At 46.7% G+C, this 18,505-nt stretch overlaps 1 protein-coding gene across 1 annotated transcript; it reads left to right on the top strand.

Annotated features, from left to right (window-relative positions):
* Positions 1–5,380: 5,380 nt before the first annotated feature.
* On the top strand, positions 5,381–17,213 carry LOC146437271 (ras-like protein family member 11A-like). The gene is made up of 4 exons (XM_085060037.1): positions 5,381–6,229; positions 7,571–7,627; positions 10,181–10,263; positions 14,447–17,213. The coding sequence occupies exons 1-4, from the start codon at positions 6,085–6,087 to the stop codon at positions 14,912–14,914; spliced, it is 753 nt and encodes a 250-aa protein (XP_084916163.1). The 5' UTR covers positions 5,381–6,084; the 3' UTR covers positions 14,915–17,213.
* Positions 17,214–18,505: the final 1,292 nt, after the last annotated feature.

Here is an 18,505-nt window from a genome sequence, read left to right as displayed (position 1 = left end):
GCGTTCCGAGGCGGAACGGTCCCACCCTGTGCCTGCTGCGCCCCGGGATGGGAACGGGATTGGAACGGGATGGGAACGGGATGGGAACGGGATGGGAATGGGATTGGGAATAGGATGGGAACGGGATTGGAACGGGATGGGAACGGGATGGGAATGGGATTGGGAATAGGATGGGAACGGGATGGGAACGGGATTGGAACGGGATTGGGAATAGGATGGGAACGGGATGGGAACGGGATTGGAACGGGATGGGAACGGGATGGGAACGGGATGGGAACGGGAACGGGATGGGAACGGGATGGGAATGGGAACGGGATGGGAACGGGATGGGAATGGGAACGGGATGGGAACGGGATTGGGAACGGGATTAGGAACGGGATGGGAACGGAATGGGAATGGGATGGGAACGGGAACGGGATGGGAACGGGATGGGAACGGGAACGGGAACGGGATGGGAATGGGATTGGGAATGGGATGGGAGCGGGATGGGAATGGGAACGGGATGGGAACGGGATGGGAACGGGATTGGGAATGGGATGGGAACGGGATTGGGAACGGGACGGGAACGGGAACGGGATGGGAACGGAATGGGAGTGGGATGGGGATGGGAACGGGATGGGAACGGGATGGGAACGGGATGGGAACGGGAACGGGATGGGAACGGGATGGGAACGGGATTGGAACGGGATTGGAACGGGATGGGAATGGGAACGGGATGGGAACGGGAACGGGATGGGAACGGGATTGGGAATGGGATGGGAATGGGATGGGGAAAGGGATGGGATGGGGAATGGCAACGGGAATGGGATTGGGAACGGGATGGGGTACACTGCGGCATGGGGAACAGTCCCGGCATAGGGGACAGCCTCGGGATGGGGGACAGTGGAGGATGAGGGACAGCCTGGGATGGGGAATAGGACCGGCGTGCGGGACATTGTGGGATGGGGTACAGCCCCGGGATGGCGGGAGAGTCCAGCATGTGGGACAGCCCAGGATGAGGGGCAATCCGGGATGTGACACAGCCCAGGGATGTGGGATAACCCAGGATGTGGGACAGCCCAGGACGAAGGACCCCGCGGGAGCACTCGCTGCAGCAGTCAGGAGGGGCTGTGCCCGTGTGGATTCCCTCGGGGGCACCTCAAGTGGCAAGAAGTGCTTCCAGCGGGCACTGGAACAGCTCCTCAGGGAATGGGCACAGCCTGAGGCTGACACAGCTCCAGGAGCGTTTGGACAGCCCTGCCAGGGATGCCCAGGGTGGGATTGCTGGGTGTCTGGGCAGGGCTGGGGCTGCACTGGATGATCATGGGGAACCCCCCAGCACTTTGCAGTGTTTGAAGGGATTACAGGGAAGCCAGATAGGGCTGTTCATTAGGAACTGCAGGAACACGGCTGTTTCCACACTCCAGCCCTGACCTTGTGGGAATATCTGCGGGGAAGGGGGAATGGTTCCGTTTCCAAAGCAAAACCTTTTTTACGAGGCCAAGATGTTTCCATTGTGTGAGCTGCTCGCCCGCAGCGATGTTCTCGTACACACTCTGCACTGCCCACGTCAGCTACCACAGGCTCCCCAGGGAGAGGCCTCAGGAACATTCAAAAACCCCTTGCAAAACAGCCTAAAAGTGAAAAGGGCCACGTGCTCCTCACAGGGCTGCCATGAACGGCAGTGCTTTAAAATCAGGGACAGGAAATGCAGAAATAGTGGAATCTGTACAGTTTTACCAGATTGAAGTATATATTTAAATGTTCATCTCTCTTATATCCCGAAATAGAATCAAAGATGATTTGTCACAGCTGTCACAGCAGCATCTGAGGACATTTCCTTGCCCTTTGGCCTCAGGATCGGAACAACTTGGTGCTGAGTAAAACTGTGAGCCTAAAAGTGTGGTCTTGTCCCCAGATGTCTCCAGAGGTCACTGCAGGAGCACAGAGATGCACCTTTAATCCATTTAAACCCAGCCAGGTGGAATTCTGAGTGCACAGACAAAGGCTGGTTCCTCGAGCACATCACACTCTTCCTTTCTGTTCCTTTCTTATCTCCTCCTCTTCTGCCTTTCCCAGCTTTGAGGTACGCACTTACTGGGAGTAAAAAGGTGCTTAAAAGGCAATTTTTGTTGAGTGCAGTGTGAGAAGTGACCTTTGGGCCCCAAGTTTGCCATGAAGAGGGGCAGAGAGAGCTGCAGGGATGGATGTGCTGTTGGTTGGAGTAAATTCAGGGATGAGCACACGAGGCACAAACCACGAGTTTTATCTCAGCCAAAGCCCCTGGCATTTCCCCAGAGCCACATTTCCCATTTCTGCTGAGCAAAGAGCTCTGTTTCTCCACCCATGTCCCCTTGACATCAATGTACTGGGTCAAAGATGTACTGGAGGCAAATGCAACTATTACAAATGGACTTCTGGAGGAAAAATCATTTCTGCCAGTGCTAGGCAGAAGGAGAAACCTTTTCCCAACTTGTTGGGATCTTAGCAAGGTCCCTCTGGCTTTGCTCATCTCTTACCCCTTTTGCACAATGTCTGAGGAATAATTACAAGCAGTTTTAAAAGCACTCTGACATCCTCCTGTGACAGGCACTATGGTCATGGCAAATATTTTTATTTTTAGCAAGCTTCGTCTCTGAAGATGTGTAGGAGGGCCAACAACAATATAAATAGAAAATCTTATAACAAACAGTGCCAAAAGCAACGCAGAGCAGTAAATAAATCTGTAAAAAATTTTGGTGTGGAAATAACAATCTCTGTGCAACATGCAAAGGCACAGATCTTTGCATGACCAGCCCAAGGGGTGGTGAAATGAAACCTCCAGAACCATCCAAATGTTTCCAAAGTCACTCTCAGTTTTGCAAACATTCCCCCTCTAATTTAAGCTATTGTTTTTCCAAAAGAATTTGAATTTAAAACATGGCTTTCTTAGCTAAATATAAGTCCATTGTGCACAAATAATGAAAATCTCCTTTAAAAACAATTGTTATTCTACATGCCAAGGGTTACACAATCTCAGAGAGTGTGAATCCTTCTGTATGGCTTCACTCGGTTAAAAGGCTGTTTTGGCAATCTAGAAAGTCAGATAAGGATCAGGTTTGTAAACCTCTGGGTTTGATTCTATATTTTATTTGAATCATTTAATTATCAGAGCCTGAAAATTGTGAGGAGGGGGGAGCTTGAGAATAGATTTAAAACTTTGGGAGAATACGTTGCTTTTTTATTTGTACTAAAAGCCCTTCTCTCTGCACAGGGATTTGTGCACACAGGGGAAGGAGCTTTGGGGAGAAGCACAAGAAGCCTGGGCTGCTGCAGAAGAAATTCAGATTGAACCTTATTAGCCAAAGAACTGGAACTCCACTGGTCTGCTTCCAACATCCAGCCTGGAACTGCTTTCACATTTGTTTTAAGGCACCAGAAGCCCTCCGAGCTGCCAAAAGCAGCAGTTCAACATTTCCTCCGCCACTGCTGTCTCATTGCTGCCTCCACACATCCCCTGTCCCATGTCAGCACCAGATCCATCCCTGCAAGCACATGGCAAGCAGCTTCCCTGTCCCTCCTCACGCCGCAGCAGCTCCATGCCCGTGGCTGGGACTCCTGAGTTTCGAGTGCCACATCCCAGCTCAGCAGCATTTGAGCACAGTTTGCATTCTTTTTGTCTGCCTCACATGTACCCAGGGCAAAGCTCACCCTGCAACTCCATGGGGCTCTGACTGGCTCCCTTTTGTGTTCCTCAGCACCACATTTGGTTCCCCAAAATGACTTTAAATTTTGTTTCAGTTGAATGTACCTCCCTTTTGGAGCAAGCCAGCAGAGCTCTTTTCTTCTAGGAATGTCTTTGCTCATAAAGAGTATTCTTCATGATCTTTCTTAACTTATCTGGGGTTTTTGGTTTTTTTTTTTGTTTTCCTGGGCTGGAGCTCTTCTGGCCACCTAGAAGCTGACAGATCCATGACTGTTTGGTTTTGGAGGAGGACTATTGTGATGAATGTTTTTATATTCCTCACTCACATATGCTTTTAATAGCAAATGGTAACGAAGGTTCCAGCACTCAGAGAGGCAGACAGTGACTTACTGCTGCCAACTAATCCCAAATCTATCACGTGTTCAGCTCAATAACACATTTCAAAGTGCCCTATTTAACTGACCACAAGATTTGGGGCTTTTTTTCCTGTTCCTCCTCTCATTTTGCCTGTTCATGCAAACCTTGCATGAGATTAAAGCACCCTGGTAATGAAATTTCCTGGAAAAGAGGCTTTTTTCAGTGCTTGGGTTTTTGCAAAAATCTGGACACAAGTTTACACTGGCAGGTTTGCAAACCATTCCCATAGGAGCCATGTCCCAAAAGACACAGGATCCAGCGGCTCCCTCCCACTTCTATGAGCTGCATCAGCCTCCAGACAATTTTTTCTACCTCTCCATCAGCTGACAGGATGGCCAAAGGAGCAACACTGGGAGTTTGCACAGCATCACTGCACTAATACTGCTGCTCAAGGAGTTTTTAGAGGGGAAACAGAACCTTGGAAAATGACGTGGCTGTAAATCTCTGGGTTCTTGTGCTGATTTCACTGCACTGCAGTGCCCCAAAGCTGGATTTTCCTAAGGGCAGGTCACACTCAGCACATCCTCTGTGGTGCTGGTGTGGAAACTGGGATCAGTGCTTTGGGAAGGAGCAGTGATCTGGAGCCCTGCTCTGATTTCCCATCCTCTGGGAACCCTTCCCTGGCTCTGGACCCTGCTGGGGAGGGCTCAGGTGTGCTGTGGGTCAGAGCAGAGCTGTGAAAGAGGCTGGGCACAGAGAGGCTTTTGGGTGGCTGCAGCTTCTCCAGAGAGAGCCAAGCTTACCCTGTCCCTACAGGAAAACTGCATCCCCAGGTCTCCATGACCTGTGGGGAATTATCTTGCTCTCCATTCCCATCCACATCTCCCACACAGCCTGACAGAGTCCATGAGCCAGCCTTGCCCCTGCTCCTGCAGCTCCCTTCAGAGAACTTTTCCAAAGATGAATGCTCTAACTAAATTTTTTTTGGTTGTTAGTTTGATTTACATCTGTTCCCTATTATTTGCAGTTTTACTTTATCTGGGTCACTCCCTCCCCAGTGTTCTTCCCTCGCTGTTATCCCAGAGAACTGAGAGCTGATTGTAGCCAGTGCTCATCACAGGCTGTCATCCCGCAGCCCCTGCAGCCGCCAGCTGTCCCCAAACCTGCTCTGTTTGCCTCGAGAAGCCGTTCTCTCCTCACTCCCTCTGTCTGCCTCGCCCCACTGAAAGACACCGAGTCCTTCCTCAGCTTCCCAAGTCTGTCATCAGCCCGACATTGCCTTTTCCATGTTTGGAGACACTGCAGTGTCCCACCCCAAAGCCGACCCACGTTCCAGCAGGCCAGCAGGGCTAGCAGCATGCACGGAGCAGCAGATCAAATGTATCCTGCAGGATTCCTGTGCCAGCTGGCATTTTGGAATAACCCCCAGCTGCCTGCAAACTGAGGGGGGGATGGAAATGTGTTTGTTATCCTGAAGAGCAGAGTCCCATCAGCTTCGGGGCTCTGGAGGGGAAGGACACAATAGCTCGGGGAGAACAACAGAGCGCGGAGCTGGAGCCGATTGAAAAGCCAAAGGAACTGGACAGGCAGAACGGGATTATTCCAAGTGGAATTAGAGCAGAGCGCGGGAGGGACTGTACCGCGCTGGAAACTCTGCCGTGACGGCTGTAAAGCCCCCCGGAGTGGGTTTTTAGCAGCCAGCCAAGGGACAGCAAATAAAGCAGGCGGTGGTGAGAGCTGAAGGGCTGGGAGCGCTGGATGCAGGCGCAGCTCGCTCGGAGCTCGGCGGCAGGAATGTCCCGGTGCCACTTGTGATTGGCTGCGGGATGCCGGAGTCAGTTTTCACGGGGGCTGATCAAAAAGTCCTTTTGGCTCTCCGAAGTCGCTGTCTGAGCCGAGGCATCGGCTGGAGGAGGCCGGGCGCTCCCGCATTCCTGGGGAAAACTGCTTCAATGGGATGAGAAGGTTTGTCCCTCCAAGGAAGCGCAGCCAGGGACAGGCGGCGCGGAGCCCTTTTCCTGCTTTTCTCCCCCGAGCCGGGCTGAGCAGCCATCCCTTCTGGCATGCTTCTCATCCCTGAGGATACGATGTCTCAGTACTCCACCAACTTCCTGCTGCTGCCCATTCCGGAGTACCCCGTGCTGGACTGCGCGCCCAACAAGATCATCAAGCTGGTGGTGCTGGGCGGCAGCAGCGTGGGCAAGACAGGTAAGGCGGCAGGTGTGCTCCCTGCTTTGTCCTGCAGCTGCACCCCCGAGCTCCTCAGACAGGCTCAAAACTCCCAAATTTGTTGCAGCTTAACTATTCCAAATTGCTTTTATTTTGGAGAAAATGCGCGGAATAATTCGTGAGGCAGATTTGCGGAGCGGCCGATGTGAGCCAGCAGCGAGTTTTGTACTCACAAACGATTCTACCTGGTCTTGTGCAAATTCTTTGAGTGTGACTGAATTTCCACACCCCAAAAGTGGGACTGGTGGCTTTTGTCTTCCTGCTATAAATGTTCTATGCACTGCAGACAAATCACAGCATACAAGATGTGCCTTCCTCCATTATTCTCCAAAGGAGAGGGGAAGAAAAGAGGGTAAAGAGAGCATAGGTGCATTTGGATATATGGCCCGTCATTTCAGGAATTATTAAGAGCAGATTTGATTTATTACATCTGTGGTTCCATGGAATTCAGCAAAATGTTTGATTGTTTTGGCTCTGAAGCAGCCACATCTCCATATTATTTTTAAACGGTTTGTTGAAGGCAGCTGCACAGGCAATTTCATCTAAGGGTGAACTCAGCATCACTGAGAAAAGTTATTGTTTGAAATGAAGTCTATTATAAAATAGTGTTGCTTGCAGAAGAAACCATTTTATTTAACCCTTAGTTATGTGTTTTTGCAAGTTACTAGGAATCTGCTGAGATCAAAGCACCATGGGAATATAAGTTACTGTTGCCACGATGGAATTGCAGTGTTTTATTAAAAAAAACAAATGTTCTAATCAAAGAGTTGAAGAAAGCAGCACAGGTTAAGGTGAATAAGAAAGCCCAGGGTGCTGCAGGGCGCCCCGAGTGTGCAGAGCACATGCAGTTTGTTTGCCGGGTGTGATTAGCTATCACTAATGGCTTTCAGGAGGGGTTTTAAGGCTGGAAAGAACCATTTCGTCCATCAGCCGTGCTTCTTGCATGACATTAAATGCTTTAATTAGTTGCAGTCTACTGGCTTGTTACTCTTTTTCTAAATCATCTGAGGGCAAAGGACAGATTGTTTCACCTGCAAGCACAGGGAAACAACCTTCCTATCCCACGTTGAGCAGCCACCCTCAATCTGAGGGCTCCTTTCCAGCACAAGCTGTGAAAATCTCTGTCTTGGGTATCCCAGCCTGGCCCCAGGTCTCTGTCTGCGAGTGTTGAGAGAAGCATTTGCAGAATAACATGTGAGCAATCTCAAGATGAACTGGGTTTCATGAGAGGCTCATTCCTGCAGGAAGATGTTATGAGTGTTGTGTGAAGATGGATTTGGGTTCTCATTAAGGAGCCATCTTTCTCTGGTTGTTTTACAGCCCTGGTCGTGCGCTTTCTCACCAAGAGATTTATTGGGGACTACGAAGCCAACACTGGTGAGTTCTGCTCTCCCCAGCAGCACTGCAGAGAGCTGGGAAATAAATCCACTCTGGTTTGTGACTGGTGCACATTAGAGGAAAGCCAAGTGGTGTTAGATGTCCATAAGGTGCATATTTTCAGTTAATAGCCTCGAGCCATGAAAGCCATAAATCAAAGGCTCATTATTTATGATCCTTTCAGCTATTTTTTTTCCCAAGTTGATGGAAAAGGATCAGAGTAAAAGGTTTGCTTGGTGATATACCTATGCTGAAAGACAGGCTCAGGGAACAACCTACACATCAACTAAACCACAGAAACCCAATGCTGCTCTCCCTGCAACCCCTGGGAAGCCAGAGGAATTCCAAGGGGTGTTAAAGGCAGTTCAGAACCTTTTCTGTGCATTCCCTTCTTTTTGCAGGGGCTATTATAACCAGGGAGACTTTGAAATGGAAGCCTTCTCTCCCTAAGATAAGCAAAGCAACCATTTATTTCTTGTTTAATCCAGAGAGTGTGAATTGTTTCGTTCAGACTCTGTTCCAAGGTCTGATTTGGCCAGCCTTGTAGGATGGATCCATGTGCCCCATGCTCACACCTACTGCACATCCCACACATTGGGCACCTCACAGGTTTGGGGTGAAGGTAGGCAGGATTCAGAAAATGCTTCACTTTGGAGATGCTTGCTGAGCTCAGGATGAGGAGCAGGGAAGGAGGGAGCAGCATAAGACACCTTTGATCTGAGGAAATACAGCCTGAAAGCTCCTCCTCCCAGCTGCCCCTCTCTGACCCCAAGTAACCCTGACGGCTGGCTGCACTTTTGCTCCTTCTTTTCTGTCACCTCTTCTCTGGGAGGCTGTACATCAAGTGAGACTTGGGAGCTGTGCAGAGGACTGCAGCCAGAGCCAGTGCTGGGAAGCACATGCTTTTCTCATTAAGCTCCCAGGCCCACAGCCCTGCTGCAGGAGTCAATCTGCCAGCAGTAGAGAACAGGTGGCAGTGCCTTTGGGATCTCACAGCCATGCTTCCCCTTCCTCTGGGCATCCTCGGGCAGAGCAGGGCAGGGCCTGGCAGCACCTGCTCTTTGTTCTGCAGGGCATGGTGCACTGGCAATTAGGGCTTGTCTGGTCTTGGTTCAGAGGTGTAGGTCTTCCCATAAAACCATCTTGACAGCTTGAAATCTGATCTGATTTAAAAGACAAAATAAATCCCACCAGGGCTGGATCCCCTCACAGTATTAAACCATGATATAATGTTGGAATCAGTGCTAAATTTCCTTGTGTTGAAAATGTTCTATGAGCTCAGACTCTTTTCCACTGGTTTCCCTGGTTTCCTTGAAACAAAGAGGATTTTCAGCAGTGATGGCACCATTGTCACTGGCTGGGCTCCCTGTTAATCTGAATTCCTCACTCTCCAGTGGATGGATTTCTCCACGTTTGACATTGTTCTAGAGGCAGCAGTGGCAATTGTATTGGGACAAGACAGAAGGGCTGCACACAACAGCTGGGGATTAGCATTTCTTCACACAGCCACGTGACTTGCTTTAGTTCTAAAGAAAAATGATGATGACATCCACCTCTGAAGCTGTCCTTGTCACAACCACAGAGAGTTCACAGGGTTAAGAACTAAATTTTCATTGTCACGTAACTCATGCTGCAGTAACAAAATGAAGTTCAAGCCCAGGATAGCAGTGGTTAGATCACAGCTAGATCAGGCCTAGGTGGGTAGAACTGGCACTTGGCTGTGAATATATTTCATCCAGAACAAGCAAAGTGAGGTTTGAAGTGTCCAGTCTTTGGGGATTTCAACCCAACTCTGCTAAAATCACACAAACCCTGAAGGACACCTGGGTGTTTCATATACAGTCACTTGTGGCTAGCACAGGTTTTCCCATGAGAAGTTTTCTTGTGTTTTGTAAATAAAGATAAAGTTTGGATGTTGTTGGAACAGTGTCCCAGAACTTGGGCAGTGCAGGCCTGGCCAATCAGGCCTGGGGGAAGGCTTCTGACTAACCAATCTGGGTGACTTTTGAAAACTCTATATATGTGATGAAATCAAAACAATAAAAGTCATTCCTTCTTGCCACTAAAAACTGATGCATTCATTACTCTGCTAGCTGCTCAACAGCAACAGTCACTCACTCTGTATCCAAAACTAAGGCACTTTCCTTTTTTAAGGCATTCAGAAAAATGCAGCAGGAAACAGCTCATTCCTTTTACAGATCCCACCTGGATGACTTTGTGATTAGAAAATGTGAACTGCGATTCTATTTAAAGTTAGAAATATGAATTGAGAACTTGCCTGGGATTTCTGTGCCCACTTGGAGGATGGGATTCAATATCAAGTGGTCCTTTCCCAGCCCCCATCCTGGCTGGACATTCAGAGCATGTCCCCACACAGCAAACACACCCCCACTTTACTGAGCAAACAGCCACTCCAGGGCCATTCCCTTTTCTGTAGGCAGCTCCTCATCCTAAACCTCAAAACTCTGGGTTTCAACAGCCCCATTTTGCCTTTCCTTTGTACTTTTGCTTCCCTCTTACAGCCCCTGCCTAACCATCTTCCTTCTCCACCAGGTGCTCTGTACTCCAGGAAGTTCACCATCGATGGGGAGCAGATCTCTCTGCAGGTGCAGGACACTCCCTTTGTCTCCTTGGAGGTAACACCCCTGCTCTGTGCTTTTCAGCACACTTCTTGTCTGCTGTTTGTTGCCAGCACTTCCATCTGTAATTAACTCCACTTAGCAGCAGAAAATACCTGGCTCAAGCCCAAGGCTAGTCAAGGTACCTGAAACCCCACCAGAATGAGCTTGTGAAGGTGTTAAGTCAGGCTCCTTCAGGAGTAAGTCAAAATTAAAACAAATCTTTTTCCAACACTTACTAAACAGCAGTAAAATCTGGCTTGCTCCTTGATTATTTTATTTTCTGTCACGTGGTTTCTGTCCCTGCAGGGCAGAAAACTCACCTGCCCAGAGCCCCAGCTGGCTCAGCTTGGACCTTCCTACACACCCAAAGTCTCTCAGATTTAGCAAAATATTTCTTTCCAAGGGGCCAGGCTTACAGAATTTGTCATTTCCAGCTGTGGTGCTTTTATCTGGTTTTCATACTCTGTTTTTAAATGTAATTAGTTCCTTATTTTTAAGTTGTTAGCATTTATCACATTCCATTTTCTGTCAGTGTTTTAGATAGCTGGACTCAATGATATTAAAGATATATTCCAATATGAATGATTCTATGATTCTATTATAATCTAGATTTAATATTCTACCAGGAACCTGTTCCTAGAAATACTTTTCCAAGCAGGATTTAAGATTAAGATGTCTCTCCTCAAAGATCTGCTTCACATGCAGAACAGGAGAATGCAAATATCTCAAAGCAGCAGGAAATGTAATGAAATTTGGGGTTACATGAATGGTGGGAATCTCATCAAAGCAATAATTCCTATAGAACAGCTGAGATTTCATTATAAAATTAGATATTCTCATTGAACCACCAAGCCTAAACTTTTAGGTGTGGCCTTAACCTCAGTCTAAACGTAGACTTGGCCAAATAAATAAATCTAATCTCCACTTTCTCTCCTCCTGTGTCAGGCTGTCCCTGTCCCTTGTTTTACCTGCACAGAGCCCTGAGTGCATTTCTGTGCCACAGAACTGTTCTATCCTGAGCTGACAGAACAGGATAAGCAAAGCTCCTGCAGTTCCCATTTCCAGCCTCTCTGACAACCTGAAGTGGCAAGCTTTGATGCAGTCCCCCTCTCAGCTGTGCTGGGCTGCACAGAGCAGAGGGCAGCAGCCCTCGTTTGCTCTGGACACTCAAAAGCAAACAAAAGCTGCAGTGGAAGCCCTCCAAATATTCAAGTGGGATTTACCAGCACAAAGGCCTTTGCCAGCTTGCCCTGCAGAGAGAAGCTCTGGGGGGTGATTGGGCATCACTGGGATTGCCTGATAAACACTTAACAAAGGGAATCCCCTCTCTCCTCCATCCCAGGGAGAAAGGAGGGAGTGGAATAATTTAACTCCTTTTTTCACACCATATAGTTGCTATTTTCCTGTTAAAATTAATACTGTGCCCTGTAGTTCAGTGACTGTACAGCTGCACAAAATTCTGTCAAGCCAACAGCTGAGGTTTCCTGGTCAGATATTATTTGAATTGAGTTAGGAAGGAGTTTAATTTTCTTTGTCCCAGTCCAAGGTCTGTGCTGTTCCAAGAGCTCCCACAGACACGCTTATCTCACCCTGCATCTGTTTGCTTCAAATGCTCTATCTGCAATCATTGAAGGGACTGTGTCCGAACAGGTTAAGATTGAGAAAAGGTTGGATTTTTTATTAAAATCCTTCAGGAAGAGAGTTTCCTGCACTCTGCAGGTGGAGTACAGTGTTTCAGGAGGAAGTCATGTGGAAACCCTCAGGACTCAAGCCCCCAGAAATGTGGAAGTGTAAGAGAGAAACAGAAGCAGATGACTGCTTTTGTCGGGTGATTCATTGCTGCTTGGCCTATACACTGTGTGTTTCAAAATCCATTCTGGAGCAGAGATTTCCATTTAAAAAGTAGCCCATTAGCCTTTGATTTTCGTGACTAAAGCATTCCGCTTGGGATTATCCATCCCTCTCACTACTGGGTGGGCCTGGCTGGAGTAACAGAGAATTCCTGCTCATTAGGGCTCTCTGAATGTGCACCTTCTCCAAAACCCATTTTCCAAGCTTGCCAGCGCAATTAGTTCCTTTTTTTTTTTTTTTACCGTGAAAGGGTTTTGCTGATGAAAAGAGGCTTCCAGGACACGGAGAGTGGCTAATTATGCCCAGACTGGCTACAGCCCAGACCCCAAGAGTGCAAATTGCCCTTCTTCCCACAGCCTGCCCCAGCCTGCCAGGAGTTCACTCTCATTAACCTTTCCAACAAGGCTGCTGGGGAAGATCCCTCCTCATCCCATGTTTGAGGGGTTTGGGGAGGAGTGATAAGAGCATCTGATAACCAATTTCACTGCTTACAGGATTTAGCTGTGAGCTGGCAAGGGCAAAGAACCTCAAGGTGTGATCAGCCAGTGTCTCTATGGGCAATACTGAAATATTTACAAAGGGCATTTGGTTGGCAGGAGTCCTGAGGAAAGTGTTAAGCTGAATTTACACTCTGACTCTTCAGAAATTCTGCTTCCTTCTTCTCACAGAAGAGTTTGTCAGTAGTTCTTCTTTTACTGTCTGATCTACCAGAAAAAACTGATCAGTTTTACTCATTCTCTTCCACCTCTGCTTCCTGAATTCATATTTAGGTGTCTAAATAAAAGTGATCTGTCTGGGGAGAGTGCTGAGCACTGAATTCTATTAAAATTAATGTGAATGACAGATATGTATTCTACAGATTAATAGATTATGGAACATGTGCTCTATTAGTCTTACTGAAGTTGATGAAAATTTCTTGGGTAGAATTTAGCAACAATAATAAAAATTTGAGCTCTGTATTTGTGATGTTGAACTCCCCTTTAAATACCTAACAGCCTCTAATTTCTATAAGCTGCATGAAGAGCTGTTTAGAGAATATGCTTTTTGAACATGAAAACAATGACAACGTTGCAGTAATGCTGTAATACTGACAGGAATGTCAGTTCTTCCAAACCACTCATGGCTGCAGCAGGGATCTCCCTCTCTAGCTGGATTATCTCGATCCCAGCAGGGATAACAAAGAGGAGAGGATTAGCTGGAAATAGCTTCATCTTGACAAGTGAGCTGATCTCTTTTCAAGCCCCACAGTGCTCTATTCAGCTTTGTATTCCCAGAGCTGGTGGTTGTGGGGGCTCTGACTGCTGAGGACTCAACAAATGTGTGACCAGCAAAAACTGACATAAACCCATCCCTGCTCTACCAATTACCAGTGAGATTTCACCTGATTTTCAGTTCCAGTAATTGGTTCTTTGTAACAAATTGCTTTTTTTCAGAGTAACTTTGCTTTTGACTGCCTGGAGACCTGTAAGGCAGGAAAACCTGGCAGGCTTCCCCAAACAGAGTTAGTGAGAACCTCTGTCCATGGAGACATGAAATAAAGAATTGGAAAAAGCCCTAAAAGTCACCTTGAGGGACAGCTGTTCACTTGTCATAGTGTGACAAACCTGATGGGTTTTATAATGCCCTTACTGTGCCCATCACAGTGCTATCCACAATAAGATTTGAGTTTCTGACTGGTTTGGTACAAGAGAATACAGAACTAACTTTTCAAGAGCAGTATTTTGGCTTTTCCCTTCAACCAATTTGCTCTGATCCCTCTCCACTCCTCACTACTGCTTACCAGCAGTATGGAATCACAGAATGATGGAATCAGTGAGGTTGGACCTCCAGGACTAAGTCCAGTCATTGACTAATTTCCACCTTGTCAATGAGACCATAGCATTGAGTGCAATGTCATCATTCCTTGGACACCTCCAGTGACAGGGACTCCACCACCTCCTTCCAATGTCTGACCACCCTTTCCATGAGGAAATTCCTCCTGATATCCAACCCAAACCTCTCCTGGCACAGCTCAAGGCTGTTTCCTCTTGCTCTGTCACTGGGAGCAGAGCCTGACCTACACTTGGCCACAACCTCCTTTCAGGGAGCTGTAGGGAGTGATGAGGCTCCCCTTGAATCCCCTGGACTGCCCCTGACAAGATTCCTCCCTTTGTCCAGGCTGGACAACCTGGCATGGCACTATCAGCACTGGGAATTCCTCCTGTCCCTGGTGCACTCAGAGAGGTTTCTGGGTGTCCATTAACAAACAGCCCCACATTCAAACCGAGCTCTGAGCTCTCTCTGGGCTGTTTGCTCTCCCCACTCCCCGGTCTGATGATGCTCCTGATGCCCAAATCATGTTTTGCAGGACGACACAGACAGCATCTGCTGCCAGGAGCAGATAAACCGCTCGATCTACTGGGCCGACGGCTTCGTGTTCGTTTATTCCATCACGGACTACGAGAGCTTCCGCGTGCTGCGCCCGCTGCACCAGCACATCCGCAGGATCCACCCCAACGCCAACATCCCCCTGCTGCTCATGGCCAACAAGGGCGACCTGCTGCGAGCCAGGCAGGTGTCCTCCAAGGAAGGGCTGCAGCTGGCCGGCGAGCTGGGAGGGCCCTACTGCGAGGTGTCGGCGCGGGAGAACGGCGAGGGAGTGCACGAGGCCTTCCAGCAGCTGTGCCAGGAGCTCAGCCGCAGCATCGGCAGCGCCAACGGCGAGAAGAGGAGAGGACTCCACCTCGTGAGGCCCAAGTCGCCCAACATGCAGGACTTGAAGAGACGCCTGAAGCAGGCGCTGACTTCCAAAGGCAAATCGGCCACCACGCTTTGATGAGGCCGCTGGGAATCGTTTCCCAGAGCCCCAGGAACGAGGGACATCGCTGAAATTCAGCTGTCAGGGTGTGTGAGAGACTCTCAGGTTGTATGAGAGATTCTTTCATTTTGTCTTTACGTCTTCCTTAAAAAGCCCCTGCTCGTTCAGCAAAGGAACTCACAGAATTTGCTCTCTGGGGCAGGAATTTGGAAACTGTGATTTAAAAAAAACACTTGTCTCAAATTACTTTTTTTTTTTTTTTTTTTGCAAAGGGTGCAGTCAAATATTTTAGTGTTAAAAAGAGGATTTTGTTAATGAAAATAATGAAATCCTGCTTCTGAGAGGTGTGACTCCCCTTGGGGATGGTTGAATTCCCAAACAGAGGCAATGACCTACAGCAGGTCATGAGGAGAGCGACAGGAGCTGTACTGAGCAAGCAAGAGGTACCAGATTTGCTTTGCTGCAGGTGTGGAAAATAAAGGCAAAACCTAAATGAATTGATACATTTAAATGAAGAGCATAAACAGTGAAAAGTACTAGTTGAAAGAAAGTGTTCTTAGCAATGGGGACAGATTAGTTCATATGCAAGCTTTAGCCTTACAGCGTCTCTTTAAAGGGAGATTTTTTAAAAAATCACTATTTTTACAGATTCTTTTTCTTAAAAGCACATTGACTTCTTCTGAAAGTGATTATTAGGGCAAAATACAAATTTGTAGCAGCATTTGGTAGTCAGTTGCTCAGTGGCATTTCTCATTTTTCTGAATGTTTCTTACATGGCAAAAGGGAAAAACAGATCAGAGTGGGTGAAAACCTGCCAAAAATGGACTACATTGATCAAGAGCAAGGAGGTCACCTAAAACTGTTTAACTTTTTTTTTACCAAACTAGTCAGGCTTCAAGTTCAAAATGCTATTTTAAAGAAACAAAGCCTTCACCTGAAGTATATTTAAATCATTCGGTTGTTTGTTTTTTGGTGTTTATTTTTTTGTTTTTGTTTTTTTTTAAGAAGGAAATGCTTTATGATGCCTGAAATTTTTGGCTTTGGGAATTCATTATTTTGGCTTTGGGAATGTTGTTGTTTGAGTGAAACCCAGAGTGCCCTGAACAGCTCCCAGAGCATCCCAGCCTGTCAGGACATATTCCAGTGGCAGCGTCTGGCTGTGCCTCAGCATGTCCAAGGATTGGAGGTTTTATCCCATGAGCTGATTTATGGAACCGAAAATGACACCATGGAGCACCCAGAGCTCTGTTCTCAGTGAGAGTGGGGAGGAACAGGCTTGGACCATGGAAAATTCATGATGCACCAACCTGTTCTTCAAACAGAGCAGAGGAGCAATTCGAGGAGCATGAAATGCAGTCAAGCTCAGTGATTTATTCTCAGGGACACAGGAGGGAAAGCCGAGTTTGATGGATATGGAAAAACACTCCCAGCTGCACTTTCATCTGGCAAGACTGAGCTAAATCAACCTTTTCCTCATTAGGAGCAGCAAAAATGGAAATTGAGGAGTATCTGTATGGCTCAGGGCTTTAAAATGTACTTTGAATTTTCTGTGTCCCTCTATTAGACAGCTCTAGCCATGATTTTCTTTATCACCTGGATTTGCCTTATCTCCAGCTCACTTTCTGTTTTATTTATTGTTTTCCACAGCTGCTCATCTGAGAATGTCTCATGTTCTGATTCATTTAATGGTTTTTTATTCCCACAAATGACCTGCACCTGTTTTTGAATTCAGTCTCGAGTGGCAGTAGGAGGGGAAAAGTTGGATCATCCAAAGAGGGACTCAAATTATATCAGGGAATTTCTACTTTTGTTTATGGTTAATTAAAAAATTGGTGTTTGAGCAGTGTCATCAATCATTCCAGGCACCTTGGTATTTATGGCATGGAATTTCAGTGTTTTAAATTAGTAATAGCACAGCTCAAATATTGACTCTAAAGATTCAATAGCTCAAATATTGAATGTAGAGATTCAATGCCTCAAATACTGAGTCTAGAGATTCAATGACATGAAATAGAGCAGTTTGCAAGATACACAGAAATGGAAGTATTTTTCTGTTGAAGAAATGATGCCCAAATTTGAGTAGCAATTGACAATTTTACCACTCCAGTACTGTAGAACAAGGGCTAAATTTCCTGAAGGCAATTTGCTGACCTTAGTTTTCATGAAAGCCTAAGAGAATTTGTGCTCCAGCTTGTTAGATTTGTTTGTAACTTCCTCCTTCAGCTCCAATCCTTTCTGATTTGGGAAGAAATCTCACCAAATTTGAAACCTGTTAATGTTTTGATTTCATTTGTGATTAATAAAAACATGCAAGGTCTTTCCTGAGTATTGAATTCACTATTCCTGAGTAGTGAATAAAATGGCTCCTTTAGGTGTCACATATTTAAATATTCCTTGTTTACACTAAAATACATTGTTTTCCTTTCTTACAGCCCAAGACACCCTGCTTTGGAAGTATTCCTTAAGTAAGGAAATATTCCTTATGCAAATAAGTATTCTCACATTCCTGTGGGGGGAAAAAAATCTACATTTTGGCTAAAGCAAAAAAATATTGAAACATTTAAGTGTTAGGTACTAACATGTGGCAAACATTTATTCTGCTGCAGTAACTTTAGTATTTCCTTTGTTCATTGACTAGGAGTACAAATCCTGGTCTTAAGCCAGGACTAACCATCTCCAGAAGCCAATAAAGCTCAGTATTTTTATTTGGGGTGCAGTTGTTGAACCCCAGGACACATCACTGTGCCCCAGAGGCAAGGCTGAATGGCAGCACAAAAAGCAGGGGGGAAAGAATGCTATAGAATGAAGTGCCTAAAAATAATCATGTACAAGATCAAAGTTTAGTCATGTCGAACCTGATCCTGAATTAGAAACTTCAGGCTGCCAGGGGAAAACATGTATTCTACCGAAGGTTTAAAATTAACCCTCTGGAGAGAAAATACTGCCATAAAGTCAAGAGAGGGAAAGGAAAAACAAAGATTTGACAGTCTGGGGTGATTTTTGGATATCAAAGAAATTTCTCAGTTCTATTGATTTACTCCAGATTAACTCCACTGGAATCAATCCCAACAGCAATGAGCTATAGACTTCCTTTTTTCCATTTTTTTTTTTCTCATCCCTCATCATTCTCCTGAGCATTTTAAATCTTTGTGCACCATCTGGTTTTCAAGATGGTTTTACAGCTGGGTTTGCTTGGGCACAAAGCAGTTGAGTGATTTGCCCCAAGGTGACACAGCTGAGCAAGTACTCGAGAGGAACTCCAACCCTGTGTCCTTTGTAATTAATTCTCAGCTCTTTATGACAACCCCCAGCCCACACACCTCCCTCAAGCTATGCACGGAGCACAGTGAGTTGTATCGCACAGGAATGGAATTAAAAGGTGGGAAAGTTACTTAAACTACAGCTGTGTTAGGAACTGAGCAAAAGCTCAGTGACAGGCTGGCACCACCCAGTTACAGCAGCGCCAAGGCAGGCTGCGAGTTACTGAAGAGGTTTGTTCATGGTTATTTCCTGTGCTCCTGTCAGCTGCATTTCTCGCACATTTCCGTTGGTTCCCCGTGGAAATGCAGTGGGACCTGGGAAAAGGGAAAATCACATTTTATTTTTAAC

Source organism: Lichenostomus cassidix, chromosome 4A, assembly GCF_008360975.1.
Source record: "Lichenostomus cassidix isolate B80296 chromosome 4A, HeHo_3.0, whole genome shotgun sequence".
NCBI lineage: Eukaryota > Metazoa > Chordata > Aves > Passeriformes > Meliphagidae > Lichenostomus > Lichenostomus cassidix.
Note: the sequence above shows the minus strand (reverse complement) of the source record. Positions and strands in the feature narration are given on the sequence as shown.

Coding starts and splice junctions, on each gene's coding strand:
- LOC146437271 (XM_085060037.1), top strand. CDS start 6,085: ATGCTTCTCATCCCTGAGGATACGATGTCTCAGTACTCCACCAACTTC. Junction 7,628..10,180: donor GGACTACGAAGCCAACACTG/GTGAGTTCTGCT, acceptor CTTCTCCACCAG/GTGCTCTGTACTCCAGGAAG. Junction 10,264..14,446: donor CTCCCTTTGTCTCCTTGGAG/GTAACACCCCTG, acceptor CATGTTTTGCAG/GACGACACAGACAGCATCTG.